The 22,015-nt window shown below is 37.4% G+C and overlaps 1 protein-coding gene across 6 annotated transcripts in view; it reads left to right on the forward strand.

Moving 5' to 3' along the window:
* The window catches only part of LOC109090521 (protein furry homolog), a 53,962-nt gene that overhangs the window by 17,893 nt on the left and 14,054 nt on the right, over positions 1 to 22,015 (forward strand). For 5 of the 6 annotated variants that reach the window (XM_042739766.1, XM_042739764.1, XM_042739762.1 and 2 more), the window contains exons 10-44: positions 25 to 123; positions 200 to 301; positions 377 to 480; positions 1,960 to 2,068; positions 2,350 to 2,436; positions 2,519 to 2,690; positions 3,692 to 3,824; positions 3,979 to 4,086; positions 5,193 to 5,448; positions 5,712 to 5,894; positions 6,021 to 6,107; positions 6,461 to 6,720; positions 8,043 to 8,232; positions 8,341 to 8,465; positions 9,179 to 9,236; positions 9,555 to 9,646; positions 9,759 to 9,931; positions 10,531 to 10,691; positions 11,938 to 12,048; positions 12,325 to 12,479; positions 13,129 to 13,228; positions 13,349 to 13,520; positions 14,292 to 14,548; positions 14,646 to 14,792; positions 14,931 to 15,099; positions 15,317 to 15,407; positions 15,668 to 15,750; positions 16,201 to 16,351; positions 16,967 to 17,070; positions 17,606 to 17,788; positions 18,621 to 18,822; positions 20,078 to 20,199; positions 20,327 to 20,514; positions 20,591 to 20,682; positions 21,422 to 22,014. In XM_042739766.1, the coding sequence (XP_042595700.1) occupies positions 25 to 123; positions 200 to 301; positions 377 to 480; positions 1,960 to 2,068; positions 2,350 to 2,436; positions 2,519 to 2,690; positions 3,692 to 3,824; positions 3,979 to 4,086; positions 5,193 to 5,448; positions 5,712 to 5,894; positions 6,021 to 6,107; positions 6,461 to 6,720; positions 8,043 to 8,232; positions 8,341 to 8,465; positions 9,179 to 9,236; positions 9,555 to 9,646; positions 9,759 to 9,931; positions 10,531 to 10,691; positions 11,938 to 12,048; positions 12,325 to 12,479; positions 13,129 to 13,228; positions 13,349 to 13,520; positions 14,292 to 14,548; positions 14,646 to 14,792; positions 14,931 to 15,099; positions 15,317 to 15,407; positions 15,668 to 15,750; positions 16,201 to 16,351; positions 16,967 to 17,070; positions 17,606 to 17,788; positions 18,621 to 18,822; positions 20,078 to 20,199; positions 20,327 to 20,514; positions 20,591 to 20,682; positions 21,422 to 22,014 (5,419 nt within the window). Of the gene's footprint in view, positions 1 to 24; positions 124 to 199; positions 302 to 376; positions 481 to 1,959; positions 2,069 to 2,349; positions 2,437 to 2,518; positions 2,691 to 3,691; positions 3,825 to 3,978; positions 4,087 to 5,192; positions 5,449 to 5,711; positions 5,895 to 6,020; positions 6,108 to 6,460; positions 6,721 to 8,042; positions 8,233 to 8,340; positions 8,466 to 9,178; positions 9,237 to 9,554; positions 9,647 to 9,758; positions 9,932 to 10,530; positions 10,692 to 11,937; positions 12,049 to 12,324; positions 12,480 to 13,128; positions 13,229 to 13,348; positions 13,521 to 14,291; positions 14,549 to 14,645; positions 14,793 to 14,930; positions 15,100 to 15,316; positions 15,408 to 15,667; positions 15,751 to 16,200; positions 16,352 to 16,966; positions 17,071 to 17,605; positions 17,789 to 18,620; positions 18,823 to 19,059; positions 19,138 to 20,077; positions 20,200 to 20,326; positions 20,515 to 20,590; positions 20,683 to 21,421; position 22,015 lie in introns of all 6 variants that reach the window. The other variant, XM_042739760.1, reaches the window with a different exon arrangement.

The raw sequence follows: 22,015 nt of genomic DNA on the forward strand, positions 1-22,015 counted from the left end.
TATTGTCTTTCCGTTCTTTAATAGGCTGTCAAGAATGAGGTGAATGTTCCTTGTTTAAGGAATTTTGTGGAGAGCTTGTATGATACCACCTTGGACCTTTCAACAAGAAAGAAGCATTCACTGGTCAGTCTAGAATTCATAAGATATAGTGTTTCATACTTTTTGACGGTACTATGTACCCTTCTCTCTGTTTTTTTAGGCTCTGTACCCACTAGTGACATGTCTGCTGTGTGTCAGCCAAAAACAGTTCTTCCTCAACAGATGGCATGTCTTCCTCAACAACTGCCTGTCCAATCTGAAGGTACAGTATGCAGTTTATTTATTCAACTCAAAATCACTAACTGGATTTCTCACTACATAAACTTCATCATTACAGAGCAAGGACCCTAAAATGGCACGGGTAGCACTAGAGTCCCTCTACCGACTTCTGTGGGTCTACATGATTCGCATCAAATGCGAGAGCAACACTGCGACACAGGGGTAAGCACAGCCATGGTCTGCGGCTACTTGTATTGAACCATGTATTTAAAGCCACTACTAAAATACCCATCTGAGACCCCCAGAGACAAGGTTCACAGTAAACTGATTTTACATAATATGGCCCATCTCAACTTTCTTGGTGGAGTTCTAAATGGCTGAAAAAAACAAAAAATTAAAACAAGTCAGTACCCTACCCCTCCTATGGCCATCAGTCCAATGAACCCGGGGTGTGACCGCACCCCTCAGCCCTTCTCAGTGGCAGTGAGTAAACAAGCAATCCATTACAGTCATCGTGCCTCAGTCGGAGGGGTAATTACTGACAGTGCTGCCAGAAATGGGTGGAGAAAGGAGAGAACCAAAAGGGAGGCTGGTGGTCATGGGTGATGGGTGTTGGAACGCCAAGATCGTCCACTGGGAATCAAAAGCTTGGCAGACGAAACCATATACACACCCATATTTGATCTTCAGGGCTAGAAATGAACATTGAACAAGTGTAGATGTCTTATGCAGCTAATCCATAATAGATCGATTGGAATTAATGTAATAAATGGTTGACGTTGTTTGGGAAAGGGTGTACATGCCCTTAGAGGATTTCAACACCAGAAGGGGAAGTTGTGGTGATAGTTTTTGAACCGTGGGCTTTGTGAACAGCGTACCATAGTACAAACTAAAAACTAAGTACATACTAAAAAATGACTATATGTAAAACAGTATGCTTTAAGGAACAGTACAGATTTCAAATAGCAGTATGCTCCCTAAAAAATAATATGAAATGGTACTTGGCATTTTTTTTTATTTCAATTATGAAAATAAATTTTGCTTTTTTTTTACATTCTATTCATCAAAGAATGAATTTTTGTTTCCTGAAAAATATTAATCAGCACAACTGTTTCAAACATTGATAATAATAAAACACTAAATCAGCATATTATAATGATTTCTGAAGGACTGTGTTAATAATTATTACTATTTTACTGTATTTTTGATCATGTAAATTCAGCCTTGTTGAGCATAAGATACTTCTTTCAAAAACATTAATTTAACTCTCCAAACTTATTTAAGAAGGCATATTAAATATCTAAAGCATGGGAGGGGAGGTTAGTTCTGGAACCACAAGGATCATAAAATGCTCAAATTAGGCTGGAAAACTGGTGTTGGGTCAGCTAGCAGTTCTTGTGATTTATTCAGAGAGATGTATTGCATTATAGCAACAAGTCATAAATATCAGAAACCTTGGCTTTGCATACCACATACCAAACTGTGACTTTGGAGTTTGCAACCACTGTGAATAAGCCCAAAGTGGACAAACCTCGCTTAAAAATAAAATGTCAAAAATAAGCTGGGTTCAGGTCTGCCACTTTAATGGAATGCTAATTATAACAAACTTTCTGTGTCACTATGCTTTGACCTTCTTTTTGTATATGTCCGTGCCAGATTCTAAACTTGTTATCGGTAAACACTGTGATCTTGTCCCAACAGGCGCCTGAACTCTGTCGTGATGACCCTGTTCCCTAAAGGATCCCGCAGCGTAGTTCCTAAAGACATGCCACTCAATATATTTGTTAAGATTATCCAGTTTATTGCACAGGTAAGTCTGCGATTAAATGACAAACAGATCTAAAACTAAAACCCTCAATTAAAATCTAATTCTAATCTAAAGACCTAATTCTTGTTTGTTGTGAAAACAGAGCATGTGTCTAAGGACAAAGGATTTAGAGTTGCTGCCAAAACAAATATGCAATTACAGCTAGATTCCCGTTATTCATTTGCAAGACTACTCATATTTAGTCTTCCTGATGCAGCATGTGTTAAAATATTAACATTTTGCATACCGCATTGTTGTATTTCCTCATTCTTTTTATCTTACAGGAAAGACTTGACTTTGCAATGAAAGAAGTCATTTTTGACCTACTGTGTGTTGGGAAACCTGCAAAAGCCTTTAGTCTTAATCCGGAGGTAGTGTATTGTCAAATTACAATAGATGTAGTAGCTTTATTTCATTGTTATGGCACTCATATCTTGATTTCTTGTTCTGTAGAGAATGAATATAGGTCTCAGAGCATTCCTGGTTATTGCTGACAAGCTGCAGCAGAAAGATGGGGATCCCCCAATGCCGAACACAGGGGCAACGCTCCCTTCTGGAAACACACTACGAGTCAAAAAGACATTTCTAAGCAAGCCTCTGACTGAAGATGAGGTCAAAGTCATAGGTGAGTTCATCTGTTGTACTTGTAGAGGAATAATTTAAAAAAAATTAAAGGCTGTTTATGGGACTAAACTGTCAGCGTATGAATGTTTTTTGCACTGAGTAACAAAATAAAAAAGTGGCTTTTTATGAACAGCACAGGCATTTTCAAGCAAAACATTTTGCAATAAAAAACATTTAAATTGTAAAACAATAGATATATATTCCGAATTTACTATTCAGTGCTATTTTGTATGACTAATATTAATGCAAGAATGATTATGAAAACATGAAAACTTTTTAATCATGTAATTTAAATTCTATAACAAAAATTAAGATGTTTTTTTTTTGCTGTTTATAATGCAATGTATTTTGTATTTTGTTTCCAATTCACTTTGGTTTCTAATGCAATGAAATCCATACACTTTTTGTGGAAAATTTTGACAAACTGAGGTGCATAATCTCAGACCGATAAGGCCTGTGATCAGTCAGCTCCAGAATGAAATACAAAATCTGTGTTTATTAGGGTTGCAATGGGGTGGAAAATTCCAAAAAAAAAAAAAAAAAAAAAACTTTTGAAAATAAAATTTCCAAAAAATCCCAGAGAGTTTCGAAAACTTCTGGAAGGTTTCAGAATTTTTTTTTTTGCCTTTTTGCAACCCTAGTGCTATTAGAAAAAGGTAAAGATTGAACCAAAAAAAAAAGTGTGAGAAAGAAGGTAAAAAAAATAGCATAGCAAGAAATTTACAAGCAATTTTCTATAGACTGGTCATTTTTGACTGAGAACACCAAGTGTAAAAATGTGGGGAAAAAAATAAAACAATAATAATAAACTGAGTTGTGAGCAAAGTCAGCAAGTTTTAGTCCAATGCTAATAATGCAACATTAACTAGCATTTTGGGAAAACACAACAAGGTCTTGATCATATTGAGGTCTATTCTCATTAAACAGGTCTATTCTCATTAAACTCTGTTACTATTAAAGAACATGCAAGTCTTTTATGTTTTGCATCATTTCAACCATCAGGAATGTCCCTCTATTACCCCCAAGTGAGGAAAGCTTTAGACCACATCCTCAGACATTTGGATAAGGAGGTTGGCCGCTGTATGATGCTGAGTAATGCACAAATGCTGAATAAGGAACCCGAGGATATGATTACGTATGTCACACACAACACTGTCTCTGTCCAATTATCTTTCATCTGGTGTATCTGATTCTGTGCACACACCTGTCACCCATCAACCCAAATCCAACTAAGTTTGAGCTTGTCAGTTCAAAGTTTGAGCTTATGTGACCTCTCTCTGTACTGACAGGGGTGAGAGGAAACCCAAGATTGACCTCTTTAGGACATGCATGGCCGCCATTCCACGCATCCTTCCCGATGGCATGTCCAAATCAGAGCTCGTAGACCTTTTGGCACGGTAAGTGTGTGTATATGTTCGATGCATGAATGGGCGTGTAGGAACTAAGTAGGAAGTAGGAAGCATTTGCTGTGACAAATTGCCCAATGGTTAGGTTTCCCGAAAGCTTCAGTAATGTGATCCCTCCCAGCCCCCAGCTTGAATAGGATGTCCCAGTGCAATCTGAGTCAGGGCTGGTCTAATCAGACTTAATTCTTCTTGTTCAAGCCATTAAATCAGCCAGCGAGTTCAGCGTAAAGTTGATCTCTCTGTGAACTTCCTCCACTGAAACTGGAGGAACTTCTGCTTTGTAATGGAAGATCACGGAAAGTATGCAGATTATTTATGAGGATTGGTGCATACTATTTTGATATATGTATAGGAACATTTTAGGAACACACACACATCAAGTTACTAAAATTACAACTAAAACCATTAAACAACATTTTTTCTACGTTAAATAATATAAACATGAAACTGAAATAAAAGAAAATAAATTGTTTTTATTTCAGTTAGATGTCAAGGCATTATTTTTTTTTCTTATAGTTTAACCTGAAGTACTAAAATAACTACAACTAAAACTGAAATAAAAATGAATAAAAACTATATAGACGTATTTGAAAAAAATATATAAATATGACAAAACTCAACAAAATACCTAAAACCTTAACTAAAATAAAAATAATATTGAAATAATATCAGTGATACTAAAATAATACTTTTATATACGTAGAAAACAAATGCAGGTAAAGTGTCTATTTTTATGTTTCAAAAAAAAAAGTCAAAATATGGGTGAAATAATGGTCCATCATCATTCAGCATAACAAATTAACTTGTACTTTTCAAAATATATAAAAGAATAAGTGGTCATACTACATTTTATTATGTTTTGCATTATTAAAAACTTTTCTTTCTAAAAAATGGGTATAACCTAGTGGTTTGAAGGATAGCGTCACAGATTGGTAAAAATTTCAAATAACAGTTAATTAATTTTTTTTTTTTTTTTTTTTTGCACTGTGTCTTTTAATATCATCTAATGACTCTTTTAATGTCATCTAATAATTCTTGTAATATATATATATATTTATGTCCACTGTATTCATGTTTTTCTGTCTTTTAACTGCCAGGTTAACCATCCATATGGATGATGAACTGCGTCTTGTAGCCCAGAATTCCCTGCAGAGTCTGCTGGTAGATTTCTCAGATTGGCGAGAGGAAGTGCTCCTGGGCTATTGCAGCTTCCTGCTTCGAGAGATTCAGGACACACACCAAACCCTGCTGGACTCCTCACTTAAACTACTGCTTCAGTTGCTTACACAGTGGAAACTAGCCCTTATCATGACCAGCAAGACTCTGGACACATCAAAGATCTGCTCCACTGAAGTATGTGCCAAGAAAAATTTGTTTCAGTGTCAAATAAGAAGATAATATCTGTAATATCTAAGTTGTTTCTTGTGGAGAACAAATTAAAAATAAAATAAAATGTATAATATAAAATAAAAAAAAGGAAATACAATTAAACATATATTGTAAAATAAAATGTATTATACAACATAAACAATATAATATAATATAATATAATATAATATAATATAATATAATATAATATAATATAATATAATATAATATATGTTTGTGTACTTTAGTTGTTACAGAGTAGCTCTGGCACCAGGCTGCCTGCTGAACGGACGCCTCACTCCACAGTCCTGCATGCTGTTGAGGGTCTCGCTTTAGTGCTGCTGTGCTCCTGCCAGACAGGCACGCGCAAAGTAGCTGTGTCCATCCTCCGAGAGGTCCGCCAAATCTTCCTCACCATGGGGCAGACAGAGGTAAGGGCCACTTGGAGCCTGACTTGATCAGATATAGGCCTTAAGATACATCCACTCATTTATGGTGGAATATGGTATTCATTCAATCATCATTCCGTCATATCATTTATGTTTTTTTCTGCACAGGAAGATGAAAGGCCCATGATAGATGTACTGGACCAGCTGAGCCCAGTGGTGCTCGAGAGCTTTGCCCACGTGGCGGTAGCTGACTCGGTGAGTGCCTCTCAGTTCGGTCCTTTGCGGTTTCACTCACATGTGAGTCTCGGAGGACTTCTACAAAGTGTCTTCTGTTCTGAGTTTATAAGAAAGTCTGTTTTACTTCTCTGAGCTTGAAGTTTAGTGCATTAGGTGATGACTTAAACGATGTCGAATCACATAGATACTAGATATCAATACTTAAATTGGCACATTAAAGAACTAAATTTAACAAAAATCCATTTTGTGTTTTGTATGTAATTCTCCAAAACTCATCGAAATATCTTGTTATTCAACCAGTTTTCTTTCATTTCACTGTTGAGTTCTCTATAAGTGGCCACTATGATCTCTTCCCTTCCACTTCCCCGCAGGCGTCCCTCCCTGCTGGGCAGCATGCAGACCTGCAGTGGCTGGTGGAGTGGAACGGATCTCTGGTCGGCAGCCATTATGACGTGCGGAGCCCGTCTCGTGTGTGGATCTTAGCACAGTCTCTAAAGGAACCCTGGGCTCTGTGCCTCTTCAGCCTTCTGAGACAGGAGTACCTGCCTAAGCACTGTCCCACAGCGCTCAGCTACGCTTGGCCCTACGCCTTCACCCGCCTGCAGCTCCTCATGCCTTTACTTGAGCCCAGGTGAGGGATGGATAAAATATTTACTGTTTAAGGGTTTATTTGACCTTCAAACTTTCTCCTACATCTATATATGTATCATTGAGTGGTCAGTGGTTTGATTGGTCTGCATTGTCGCTTTAATTATTGTGGCAGCCTGGTATAGGTTATGTAAGCATTTACATCTAGTTGACCAGGCTTTAACCTTAAAGTGCAGAAGGAGCGTTTTAAGCATCTACTCTATCTCTATCTTTAAGTTTAAGCTTTTAATGGCCTCCCATAGCCACTTTTTTTTTATAATACTGCACTTGTTTAAGTGGTTCTGCTTCTGATAGCAGACTCTGTACAGTTCTATTTGGGTTACTCTTCTTTTTATGTACAGTACATTCATAATACATGATAACTCAGCAAAATTTCAAATTAATATAATATTAATAAGTCGATCAAATGTTTTGGGTCAGTAATGAACAAAATGTATTAAATTGATCAGAAGTGACAGAAAAGACATTGTTTATGTTACAAAAGAGTTCTATTTCTAGTAAATGGTGTTCTTTTGGAACTTCATCTTCATTAGAAAACTTGAAAAACAGTCGTCTCCACAATAGTCTCCAAAAAATATTAATCAGCACCTGTTTGTAGCATTGATTATATTATATTTTCTTAAGCACTAAATCAGCATATTATTAGAATTAAAAAACATTTAAAAAAAAAAATTAACTTTTAAATTATAGTTTAAAATATATTGAAATAAAAAATAGAAGTTTTAAATTGCAGTAACATTTCACAATATGAGCGTTTAATGGTATTTTTCATCAAATAAATGCAGATTAGTTGAGCTAAGGTATGGAAGCCTGTTTCTGCCAACTGAATAAAAAATAAAAAGGTAATTGCGAGTTTTTTAACTCACAATTTTGACTTTTTGTAATATGTGTTGTTTATAATTGCAAGGTTAAGTCCAGTTCTGAGGCGGATAAGAGACTGATATGTTCTCAGAATTGCGAGTTTATATCTCGCAATTCTGAGTTTCTTTCTTGCAATTGCAGGTTTATAATCAACTGTGAGTTCATATCATCTGAGAAAGTCAGAATTGCGAGGTGTAAACTCCCAATTGCGAGAAAAATTAAAAACTCGCAATTACCTTTTTTTAAAAACTCGCAATTACCTGAAAGTTGCAATTACCTTTTAGTTTTTTATTCGGTGGTGGAAACGGGCATCCAAAAATGTTAAAAAATACAACTGACACCAAACTTTTTTGGTCCAAAACCATTTTATTTATTCAATATTTAGCTGTTTGCTTATTTTTCACTTTACATCAGTCAATTCTTTCAAATGTTTTCATCTCTTAGCAACCCAGTTAACGCCAAGAAGACAAGCTCGGCTGGTTCAGCAGACACCTATGTTTCTCTCTGGAGAAACTATCTGATTCTGTGTTTTGGTGTGGCCAAACCCAGCATCATGAGCCCCGGGCATCTTCGAGCTTCCACCCCTGAGATAATCACTCCCAGTACAGACAGCAACAGCAACTATGACAACAAGGTGGGTGGGGCTTCTTATGCATCACGTACCAGTCATGTCTACAGTCATACGCCCCAGTCAGTCATTTATTGACTTGATGGAATCATTGATTAACATCTTATTCTTTAGATCCTCGGCACCCCGTCTGTGGCCTGGCTTCTGAAGCAGTTGGTCCCTCTGATGCGTTCAGAAAGCATTGAGATCACAGAGTCTTTGGTGCTCGGATTTGGCCGCACAAACTCACTCGTTTTCAGGTATTATGTAGAAAATATATAAATGTTTAAGTTCTGTAATGATGTGACTGATGTAAACATTTAGATGGGCCAAGTTCCTACAAGACGCTATATTCTCATAGTAGAAAGTTCACTCATTTTTGATTATCTCACATTGTTTGCACCGTGTCATGTAAGTTCAGCAAGATTTTTCAGATAAGATGTGAGTGACATCTGATGTTCACATTCTAGTCATACCTCTGCTTTGCACTTGTCTAGGGTTTTTGAATTGACTTTGACAAGGTGATGCAAAAAGACTGTATGCGTATAATTATGATACTATAAATGGCCAGGTAAAGAAAGCATTAAAGATGTCAGTCATGGAACAATGTTCAGTTTATTGTGCGATTACAATTGTGATGTTACGTTTTTTGTGTATTCAGATGCCAATATATATATATGTGTGTGTGTGTGTGTGTGTGTGTGTGTGTGTGTGTGTGTGTGTGTGTGTGTGTTTAGACTTTGTGTGAGAGCCATTGTCACTTTTTGACACCATCTCTAAATCTAGACAAACCTTTTTTTTTTCAAAGCAGTAATCAATTGTCATATTACATTAGTTATGTCTGCTTATTTCAGTTCTTGGAATCATAAAAAAAATATTTATGGGAATAGAGCAATTATTGGTCTATTAACCTTGGCAACACAATATTGATTCTGTAGCCTTATTGATTTTCTATTTGTTGTGTCTCGTACAGAGAGCTTATTGAGGAACTGCATCCTTTGATGAAGGAAGCTTTGGAAAGAAGACCTGAGGTCAGTTACAGTATATATAGTTAGACTTTTTTTTTGATTGTTCAGTCGGATCAGCTGGTATGCGCCATAACTTGTTGTATTGTAAATGGCCCGCTCAAGCAATGCATAAATGACTTATCTTGCATGGAAAAAAACAACAACAACAAAAAAGTACCACAGTACAGTGTTCCTACAAACATAGGGAACCTTAAAATGTATGGAATGTTTTAAAAATGTAATTTCCAGACTTGTAAATTAATGAAATATTTTCATAGTTCTATAGTTTTCTATAGTTATATTAAGTTTCTATAGCGATTTTTCTCATAATGTGTCCTCTAGAATAAAAAACGGCGAGAGAGAAGAGATCTGCTAAGACTCCAGCTCCTCAGGATCTTTGAGCTGCTGGCGGATGCCGGTGTCATCAGTGACAGGTGAGAAGGATGTTATTATTATGGATTCTGTTCTCTGGACTCCTCCATTGAATCTCATTATGAACTCGCAGGCTACAAAACATGAAATGATCCCCATCTTTCTGTCTCTCAGCACTAATGGAGCTCTGGAACGTGATACGCTGGCCCTGGGCGCTCTCTTTCTTGAGTATGTGGACCTGACCCGGATGCTTCTGGAAGCTGAGAATGACAAAGACATGGAGATTCTCAAAGACATCCGAGCTCACTTCAGCGCCATGGTGGCCAACCTCATACAGTGTGTCCCAGGTGAAGAGGAAGACATCTCACAAACTCAGTATACAATTAATGTCAACACCAAATCAAAATTTAGCCCATTTACATTCTTAATATACTTTCTTGTTTGTGCATAACTCGTTTAATTCATAAATTGTCATAATATAGTTTTTTCTACTTTAAATATTTATTCCTCAAGTTAAATAATGACATCATACTGATGGTCATGAAGTTATATTTAGCTCTGGGAAGCGCTCCACATTTTCTTTGTTTGGGAAATGGAATTCATTGCTAGGTTACAGTGTTTTCAGTCACAGGACTCCTGACATCAGTCCTGATTTCGACATTGCCCAAAATAGCAGTAGATTAGCTTAAGAGCCACTTTATGGGCAAATGATGAGTCGCAGAATGGCCAGTCATTTTGCCTGTTCTTTCTTATTAAAAACTAAACTAAATCATAAGGTTTTTAATTTGTTTTAAATTGTTTAGGCACTATCACAAAATATTTTTTCATGAAGGGGTTCCTGTAGCCCAACTCGCATTGATAAAACATGTAGCTATGGATGTAAAATTTATGTTTTTATAGTTTTTTAAAAATCTAATACCTCTCTTCTCCTCTCCTTGTTTCGTAGTGCATCATCGACGTTTCCTCTTCCCTCAGCAAAGCCTTCGGCACCATCTCTTCATTCTTTTCAGCCAATGGGCTGGACCCTTCAGTATCATGTTCACGCCCCTGGATCGCTATAGTGACCGAAACCATCAGATTACTAGATACCAGTATTGTGCTCTTAAGGTAATACAGACTACATTTATATAATATATCATTTTATTTATCATTTTGATATTTCATTCCAATGCACAGTACGTTTATTCAAAATAAAAAAAGATGTATATTTTTCATAACAAATACACACTGCTGTTCAAAAGTTTGGGGACGGAGCCTATTTATTTGATCAAAATACAGTAAAAACATTAATATTGTAAAATAGCATTCCAATTGAAAATAACTGTATTCTATTTGAAAATATTTTAATCAAAAATACAGTTAAAACCTATTTATTTGATACAGTAAAACCATATTGTGAAATAATGTTACAACTGTCACATGATTTGTCAGGTGGAAAAGTCTTTACTGTCACTTTAAATTAATTAAATGCATCCTTGCTGAATAAAAGTATTAATTTCTTTAAAAATACATATATCTTACTGACCCCAAACTTTAAACAGTAGTGTATGCATGTTTCAAAATGTCATAAAAAAAAGTAGAATTAAAGAGTAACATTACAATAAATAATAATACATTTCAAATATTAAATAAATAATATAAATACATATTTTTACATATATTTGTATTTGGAATCTGCATATGAAAGCTCTGGCTCACTCTGGCTCTAATTTAAAACATTGCTTGTGTTGCTAATTCAGACCGCAGACATATACTCCACTAATTTTATCTCCAGAGGTCTACTTATAGCCCAGGAAGCGTTGTAGTCATATATAGTGCAAGACCTCAATGTGGACACACATGCCAAAGAGACAAAAGTGGGTCCCCTACGTGACGAATGAGTCCATTTGTGATGACAGTGCATGTGTGCTCTGTTTTGTCTATGGGAACCCTGTACTCATAATGTCAGCTCAAATGACGACATGTAAACATATAGTTCACGTCAGGTTTGTTCAGGTTTGAATTTCAGGAAAAATTACACCCACCTCTAAAGCTATTATTGTTTGTGTGTGTACGTGTAGCTTCTTGTGTTGCCGTAAACCCCTTCGCCATAATGGAAAGCCGGGTATTGTAAGATGATCGTATATAATATTGTAGCATTTGTCAAAGGTGTGTAATTTCAAGACCCTGGCATCATTAAAACACACAAACGTCCAGACGTGATATGAGTCCTATGAGCCTCTTCCCTGTTTCTTTGAAGTATTTTTTTTTGTTTTGTTGGAGACGATAGGATGCGATTTCCTCAAAACAGGAAATTCCAAGTTTTGCATGAAAGCTTTGCATGAAAGAATGTTGTTTTTTCTTCCTTTCATAGGCCATGTCGACTGTGCTTTGTTGTGGCCCTGTGTTCGACAACGTGGGGCTCTCTCCTGATGGCTACCTCTATAAATGGCTGGATAACATCCTTGGCTGTCAAGATCTGCGGGTATGCAGCCAAACACTATGAAACAACATAACCCGCATATGTCCTCAATCACTCCTTTACTGTTGATAGCGATAAACCAAACCAACTGTCTTTGAAATGATTCTCAATGTGTGCCTTTTGACCCAGTGCAAATTTGCTCCGCGGCTTTTCATAAGACAAGCCACTTTTCTTAGATGTCTCTAACTCTTGCTTGTGAATGACTGATATTTTGTTTTCATTGTTCTGCAAATGTCGATTCTTGAAGTAAAAGTCTGGCTTTGATCTGATTCTCCTTAGGTGCATCAGCTGGGCTGTGAGGTGGTGGTTCTTCTGCTGGAACTTAACCCAGATCAGGTGAATCTGTTTAACTGGGCCGTGGACCGATGTTACACCGGCTCCTGCCAGCTGGCCTCTGGTTGCTTCAAAGCCATCGCCACTGTCTGTGGTAGCAGGTACACTGGGGCCTGAAAAGCCAGAGGAAATATTGAATTTTCCAGTTTAATGCATATTAAATGGTTTAAAAGATCTGTAAGATTTTTTAATGTTTTTGAAATAACTCTCTATGTGCATCAAAAATACAGTAAAACAGTAATAGTGTGAAATAATATTACACTTTAAAATATAAATATATTTCTATTTTAACAAATTAAAAAAATGCAATTTATTTTTTTTCCAGTTTTTTTGATAAATAGAACATTCAAAAGAACAGCATTTATTTTAAACAGAAACCTTTGTTACATTATAAATGCATTTACATTATTTTTGATTAATTTAATGAATCCCTTTTGAATAAAAATTCTAATTTCTTTTAAAAAAATAAAAAATAAATCTCACTGACCAATAACTTTTAAATGTATTCATATATATATACAAAAAAGGTTTCGTCAGGCTAATTCTCTTGCCAGATTTCTCACAGCAGATAAAATCCTATTCAATAGAGCTTTGGCGGCATTTGCCTGCTTTCTTTCTCATGATAATTTGTTTACGTGTATAGTGCCAAGACTAGATGTGTCTTTGGACTGAAGCCTCTCATTCACATATTTAGCAAAACCAGTCTTATGTGTAACTTGTTTTACGTAGGTCTTTTGTTTTCTGTCACAGAAACTACTCCAGTGATATTGTGACTCTGCTGAACCTTGTTCTCTTCAAAGCGTCTGACACAAACAGGGAGATCTACGAGATCGCTATGCAATTAATGCAGGTCAGAGAGAGAACATTCTTTGCCAAAGAAGTGTTGCAATAATAGAAAGTGTACTGGATTAAATGGCGTGTTTGTGTGCTAATCTGTTTATGTGTGTGTGTGTGTTTTCTGGTTGAATAGATTCTGGAGGCCAAGCTGTCTGTGTATTCTAAGAGGATTGTGGAACTGAAAAGTGGTGCTATCCTGTATGGGACACATGGGCCTCTTCCGCCCCTCTACAGTCTCTCTGTAACCCAGCTTTCAAAGCAACTTGCCAGAATGTACCCTGAGCTCACCCTGCCCCTTTTCTCAGGTATAAAATGAAAAAGCAGAGATGAACACAGTGTGTATGTGTGTTAATGCCACTGCTTCTCTTATAGGTGAAAACTCCTAAAACTTTTTGGACATGGAAATGAAGGGAAAATTCAATGATGAATGCATTAACACTTTGTGAAACTCTCCATTTTATCAGTTACTGTAGGTGTTAAGGCAAACTTTGTCATTTTGTTTTTTAAATGTTTTTAATGTTTTTCTTCCAATATTTTTAAATTATTTCATATTTATTTTAATTAAAAATATGTTAGTAGTTTTAGTTTAAGTTAATAACAATGCTGCTGTGGCATGCTGTTGGTTGTCATGCAAAATAATTTGTAATAATTAATCATTTTCAATTATTACTGCATTAAAATATGAAGTTGTCACACTATTGGTAAAGTATAACCATAACTCTTAAACATTATACTGGAGGAGAATGAAGGAGAAAAGTCTCTGTAAAACAATCTTTCAAGTCATACTGCAACTGTGTTAATCTGGTAGCCACTGACTCTCATTTTTTCCATACTATGAAAGCCAACTATAACAGTTAGGTTACCAGCATTCTTCAAAATATCTTCTTTTGTGTTTAACAGAAGAACGAAACTCATACAGGTTTGAAAAAAATAACAAAATTTAGATTTTTGGGTGAACTATCCCTTTAACTTTTTTATTGAACCACCAGCAAATTTAACAAAACATGCAGAAACTTCATTTATTTTTATGATTGTGTATTTATGTAGATATATCTTTTTGTATCTGTCATCTCTAGAGGTGAGTCAGAGGTTTCCCACCACTCATCCAAATGGACGTCAGGTCATGCTGACCTACCTGCTCCCTTGGCTCAGTAACATCGAGCTGGTTGATGGAGGCCTGCTGCCCACTGTACTGAGTCCGAGCAGCTCTGGTGACAACAGGAAGGGATACACTCACAACACCTCAGCACCTCACCTGCTCCGTGGCACAGGCTGGGGGTCACTGCAGGCCTCCTCTCTGGTCCTAAACAACCTCATGTTCATGACAGCAAAGGTATGACTATGAATCGCTGTTACTTTAGTGTTTACTAGACTCTAAAGCTATGGAAATCAATACAGCATATTGAGTTGTGTGTCTCTGTGTGTGTTAGTACGGGGACGATGTCCCAGGTACAGAAATGGAAAACGCTTGGAACGCTCTGGTCAGTAATGAAAGGTGGACTAATAACCTGCGGACCACCATGCAGTTTCTCATCAGCTTATGTGGAGTCAGCAGCGACACCTCTCTTCTGCCTCATGTAAGTTGTATATTTATTTTTTTCATTATATTTTGGTTTGGTGTCAGATTTGATCAGATTTTATTGATAAAGCAGGTAATTTGGTTAAAGAATGAAAGCTAAGTTGTCAAGTAATGTGTGTCCTCTATTTATGCTCAGATTAAGAAGGTGGTGATCTACCTGTGTCGCAACAACACCATTCAAACCATGGAGGACCTGCTTTATGAGCTTCAACAAACAGATCCTGTGAACCCCGTAGTGGTGCACTGTGACAATCCTCCGTTCTACCGCTTTTCAGCCACAAGCAAAATTAACACTACCACTTCAGGTATGTATGCTAGAGAGTTTGTGAAAAAAAAAAAAAAAAAAAAAAAAAAAAAAAAAATATATATATATATATATATATATATATATATATATATATATATATATATATATATATATACACACACATAGAGACATCAAAATGTCTGAGTTAGCACTCATGTGTTGAATGTATATCACATGCCACATGCTATATTAATAAATACTGCATCTCTCTAAAGGTCCACCTTCCAGCAGCAAAACTTTGGTGTGTGGCCAGGAAAACATCCCTGACACAGATGACTCGCCAATCACAAAGGAGTGTGATGACAGGTATGTGCCACAAACCACACTATTTACATATGTGCCAAATGTGCCTTATATCATTTTTTCCTTGGTCACGTTTAATCACAGTTTGAGGTTATGCCCACCTTAAGCATTACAAACATACTCATTATAATTCATCCTGAAGCAGACACCTTTATCCAAAGCAATTTGCCATACAATTCCCCTGGAGCAGCCTAAAATTAACTGTCTAGATCAAGGGCATGTTTATATTTGATACATATATTGACTTTTTTTGTCAACCAAAGGCTAAGCAACATCTTAAGAGCACACAACCGCCTGGAGTCTCGGTACAGCAGCAGTTCTGGAGGTTCCTACGATGAGGAAAAGAGTGAGTCAATTTTATAGCTTCAACAAAGGGGCAAAACAGTTCGGGACTAATTGATATTTACTACAGTATATCCAGTGGAGGAGCTTCTGTGTAAAGTCAAGTTCAACAGTTGAAACTGGAAGTCTGAAATGCTTCCCCTTTGGCCATGGATGTCTTATATTATCAAGAACTTTAAAGCAGTAAAATAGTTCAGACCTTTCTTGAATTTGAGATGTTATTTCTGATAGCCAGCTCAGGTAATATATTTCAGCTTGAAATAGTTTAAGCTTAAGTGTAATGGTTTTTGAGCATGGTTGTATTAGACATGAGGTATGGCAGCAATGGAGTTTGTCTGTCTACATACCACTCATGCTTTGAGGGTAAATTCCAGTTTTATTACAAGTCTCATGGATGAAAGGCATACCTGTCAAGGATGGCGTGTTGTTTTTAACCTTTTTGCTTTGCCTGCAGGTGAGCCGCTCCCGCCGTATGCCATGTGGCTTATGAGTGTGCTAGAAATTAATCAGCCGCTTCCTCTTCCCATGCCAGTTAACGGAGGCTGCTGGGCACCGCTGGTCGACTATCTTCCTGAAACAGTCACCCCACGTGGACCCCTCCACAGGTCAAACTTCTGGATTTTATTTTATTTTATTTATCCGTTTTTATTTGTTTTGACAAAATAAAACACATAATTTAAATAAATTTAATTATGTATTTATTTATGATGTTACAATAAAACAGCCATTAAGTAACAAAAGTAAATCTATACTTTATATTATGTAACATCCTTTTATTCAGATTTAGATCAAATGTTCAAGATTTGTAGAGAATTACATACTAGCTTTTAAAGCACTGTAACTTGAGTCGTTAAATTTAATCTCTCATCATAAAACGTGATTCTTGTCAATCCCACGGATTATGTAATCCTGAAATTTTAAAGCACGTCACTCTGCAATTATCAGACAGATGGAAAATAGATTATCAGATGCTGCAGTGCTACCGTCAGAAACCCTTTGACCCGAGAAAAAAAACAAACACATGATAACATGTTACCAGTGTTCTCTTTACAATGGCCATCATCAACGTAATGACAACTACCAACCAACATACTCCCTTTAAAAAATTTGTTTTGTCACTCAATCACAGCTGAGAATATGTTCTGTTCTTTTTGAAAGGTCATTGCTGGTATGTGTTTTTGGTCATGTACTGAAAGACCAGTGTGTTTTGTCTGGTGCAGGTGTAACATAGCAGTGATCTTCATGACGGAGCTGGTGGTGGATCATAGTGTGAAGGAGGACTGGGCCCTACACCTCCCTCTACTGCTCCATGCCTGTTTCCTGGGTCAGCAGAGCCTCTGTGTTCTGTTCTCATCCCAATTTGGGGCATTTATCAGGGCTTGCACATCTAGATTAAGGCTGAAGTGCTTGAGTCAGGTGTTCTCAGATGAAAAGTGCTGCTTTTACTGTAGTACATGTTATTTTTATCCAAAATGGGTTTGGTTTCGTTTTTGTTTTTTTTCTAATCTCATCTGAACTATTGCATCCCTCAGTGTGTCTTATGACTGCAACTATGTGGCTTGCTATGAGAACAATGTTGTCAGTGAAAGCAGTAGCTGCTCCTGAACATGTAGGATGGACCCACCTTATCTTTTTTTAGAAATATGTGAAATATTTGTATCTCTACAGATTGAAAGCATTATTCAGTTCAAATCAATACAACATTTAAGTGTTGAAAGACAAAAAATAAAAAATAAAGGCTAGAACCAGATATTCCCACTTATCCCTTCCATAACCCTCCAAATGTACATAAAAAAATAATAAATGAGTGAATGTACAAATGTAAACTTTTAACTTTAAGATTTGGGCTCTTTTTTTAGGTATGGACCACTACCGCCCAGAGGTGTTTGAACACTGTAAGAGACTCCTCTTGCACCTTCTCATCACGCTATCTTGCAACAACAATTTCAGCCTCATTGCCTCTGTTCTGCTAAACACCAGAGATGCCAACAGCAACAAGAGCCTGACTTTCAAACCCTTCTACCAGCCTGAGTTCTACACAGGTACGATATGATACAGTGTGTCCAAAAAAAAAACATTGTGTGTGTGGTTTGTGGTAGTCAAACTTTTAATGCTAGTGTCAACAGGGGTCACCAAGAGTCAGAAGATACAAATAATATGACACATACTTAGCCTATGATACATATATAAGGCTTAAATAAGTACTTTGAAAATATGCTGCAGCTGCATTCATTTTGCAACCACATTTTTATATAATTGTTGGACCTGGAAATGAAGGGAAAATTCAATGATGAATGCATTAACACTTTGTGAAACTCTCCATTTTATTAAATGTTGTGTAATTCTGCCTTCTATAAAACAAATTTAGCAACTTTTCATGAATCCTGTTTATCACACCCTCCTTGCATGAACACTTACTCACTGGCTTTGGTATTTGACACAGCTTTGGAGAGTGTAGTCATGTTGAAATCCTGTGGAGGGGTGGAGGGTGAGAATTCTTATCTGTGCAAAAACAACTTCTGGAAGTGCAGCCAAAAACAATTTTATGTACACAGAGCACCTAAATGTCTGATTAGAGCATTCCTATGGACTATTTTTATCTTTTTGCTTCTAAAGGGACGGTGGTCTCAATGTTTTTTATGTTGTTAAAACATGTGTAGGCAAAGTCAAAATGATGCTGATAAGATGACATTCGCCAGCCCCTGTCATAACAGCATAGTGATTGAAGTATTGTTCTTTTTTTGGCTCATTTAGGAATGTTATCACTCTATTTGTCTTGCCGAAATATTTCAGTTTAGTAAGTTTAAATGTGGGGTCATCTTTACAGCTTTGTTCCTTCCCAAACATTTTACTCACCCTCCGTGTGTTGTTCAGGTGGTGTGGACTTCCTCCGGAATGGCCAGGCATCTCCGGTTCCTGATTCTGGCCTTAGTTCCTCCTCTACCTCATCCAGCCTGAGCCTCGGAGGTAGCAGCTCCAATCTTCCTCACCTGGCCCAGGAAGAGGTGGAGCAGATGGAGAGCAGCACTGAAGATGACGAGAAGAGCAGCAAACTCATTGAGTTTCTCACTACCAGGTACAAGAAGAACCTACAGTAACACAAGTTTGGGATCATGTTTGTTTTTGATCATGATAGGGACAGTAGATAAATGCTGTGATGTTTTTATTATATTAAATTTATGTTATATTGAACTTGACAAAGGAAGTGTTTAAATATTAATTTTAATAGGGGCCAGATAACCTCTGCACAGTTACTTGTTCTTTACTGGTTATGTAACTACAAATAAAAGGTCATTTCATGTGAATATTCCAGAGCTGTTCAGGAACTGATTCAGGAAATGACACATCTGACACGTCTTACATCTGACATCATTCAAGATGTTACAGACTTGTATGTTGCATTTCATCAGTCTACATCAGAGCGGTTCTCACTGGAGTGTTGCTTAAAAGGGTATCCGCCTGATGTTGGTGCTGGTGGTGGTTCTTTTACACTATGTTCACACTGCAGACAATTCCAGATTGGTTTTCAAATCCCATTTTAAGACTGGCAACACTGTTATTTGCTCATAATCAAGTGGATCTGTGTGGCATTTGCAGTATAGTTATTTTCTGACATCATCTTTAGTTGCCAAATGAAGGCATTTGCACACTACCGAGTGACTTTCTTCTACAATAACTGGAAGTATTGACTCTATTACTGGAAGTATTGATTACTGGAAGTATTGAAATGATTATTATGGTGTTAACAGCTATGGTCAACAGAGAAAAAGCAGTCAGATTTGAACTGGATTTGAGCTGCTAGTGTGAACAAAATTTTACAGTATGTAAACTAGCTTTTTTCTTTAGTTCGCTTAAATATTGATTCAAACTACAGTAGTCAACATTTGAAGTGGATCAAGACCTTTCATCAAAGTTGTCCTAAAACCAAAACAATAACACTTCTTGTCTTAAGACAACTTTGATCAACTTTTTTGATCCACTTCAAATGTTGACTACTGTATTTCTCGCCTCATCTTTAAAAAGTTTCATGCATGTTCATCATGCATGTTTAAAATATTTAATGTACAGCTATTGCTGCCTGATTAGTTAGTTTATTTTAAGTTTTGATCAAGGAAAGTTCTATCAAAACTTTAGAAACAGCAACACGTTTGGTGGTTTGCAGGGAAATAGCATCTTTTGGCCTAGTCTGCCATCTAGTGGCAGTTTTGGTCACAAGCAAGTAATATTCAAACATACCACATTGCTGTCAAGACCAGAGTAGCTTTTCCTGTCATTTACAGTTTATACTGCATATGTAAGTGATCATATAAATAATCATGTGGTTTGTTTAGGCCTTTTGGACCATTATGGAGCCACGAAGACATCACTCCTAAGAATCAGAACTCAAAGAGCACCGAACAGCTCACCAACTTCCTGAGACATGTAGTGTCTGTGTTCAAAGAGTCCAAATCAGGTAAGTCACATTCTGGAATCCCAAGTCATTCCAGTGTTCGTCTACATTAATAGGGTGCAGCTTGTGACATTAATCTAATTTTAATTTATATCCCTATATTTGCATGCCATGTTCTATATGTTCGTAGACATTCGGCTTGAGCAGCAGTTGAGTGAAGTGGCGTTGCAGATGGCTCTGTGCAGCTCCTCCAGACATTACGCTGGACGTTCCTTTCAGGTGTTCAGAGCTCTGCGGCAGCCCCTGTCAGCGCTGGCCATGTCCGACTTGCTTTCACGCTTGGTGGAGGTGGTCGGGGAGCACGGGGAGGAGGTTCAGGTGAGCTTCTGGTTCTGTAATGAGTGTTCTGACTGATTCAGTGAGCGAATAAGTTCAGAATGCATCTTCTCTGCAGGGTTATGTGATGGAGCTTCTCCTCACTCTTGAGTCAGTGGTGGATAATCTAGCTGAGTGCCTGAAGAACAGTGACTTCTTTGTCCTACTACGGTAAGTTCCTGCCATGAAACATTACTTCTATCAGGACCACTGTCTTAAAAATGATTGACATTAGCATACAGTTAGGTTTGGCAGTATGGTTCTGTTCTGGGCAAAAACTCCCTGTCCATCTATGCAGCCTGTCATGAATGAGCAGGGAGAGCAGCAATTATAACCCCCCTAGGGCAAACAGAACAGAACAAAGCAGATATCATTATATGATATTTAAGTGTAACACATTATTCAAGATAAAAGGATTCTGATTCAACAAGGAATATCAGCAAGCCAAGTCCTGACTGTGATGAAAGGAGGAGTTGGGGATGGAGGAGGGTAATTTGCTCTTGAGCACTCGAAAAAACTGCTGAATAATACTGAATAGACCTTATATGATATGTGTTGTATTCCTATAGGTAGATGAGATCAGCTGAGAGTCAGCCGATGCAAACTTGACCAGAACTAATGCTATATGCTTGATTTATTTAAAGCCTGACACATGAAATAATCATATATAGTTTCTGAAATAGTCCGAAAGATTTATTTTTTTAATTGACGGAAGGCATGTAGTAGATTGTGTTGTGTAGACAGTGGTTTTCTTAATAAGTTTTGATGATAATTGTTTAGAAGCCTTAGAAATTTGCATATGAAATATGATATAGTACGCTTTCGAAGGGTTAGAGTCTTCTAACTTCAACATCAGAAGTCTAAGAGGCTTCGATGTTTGTTTGTTAGTGATCAGTCTGTGTTCCTGTAGGGCATCTTCGCCAGATCTTCCATCCAGCGGCAAGTTAACACTAAACCGTAAAAGCACCAGTCAGCTGGACCTGATCCCAGGATCTTCTGAGCGAATACGTCACCAGCGTAGCTACTCCGTACCGAAACGCTTTGGCGAGCCTGAGCGTTCCTCCGAGGTTCCCCGGAGTGCCACCTTGGACCGCATCCACCATCATCAGAGCAATATCTCCAAGCTCAGATCCCTGTCCTCATCATCTTCCAGAGACAACGTGGTCTCCACCGACCCAACCAACGCCAACCATCCTCGCAACCTGCTGGCCACCATCTTTTGGGCAGTGGTGTCACTCATGGAGTCTGACTTTGAGTTTGAGTACCAGATGTCCCTCAGGTTGTTAGGGAAGCTGCTAGGCCACATTTCATTAGATAAGCAGGAATACAGAGAAAAGCTGGAGAAGATCCAGATCCAGCTAAAATGGAAGGAGTTCTCTGGGCTTCAGCAGCTGCTTCTGAAGGGCTTCACCTCTGCAAACACCACAGAACTCACCTTGGAGGTTTTCAGCCAGCTCACGCCCGTCTCACGCCTACCAGTGGTGGACACCTCACAAGCCATTGG

The sequence above is a fragment of the Cyprinus carpio genome, chromosome B15 (assembly GCF_018340385.1).
Source record: "Cyprinus carpio isolate SPL01 chromosome B15, ASM1834038v1, whole genome shotgun sequence".
Classification (NCBI taxonomy): Eukaryota; Metazoa; Chordata; class Actinopteri; order Cypriniformes; family Cyprinidae; genus Cyprinus; species Cyprinus carpio.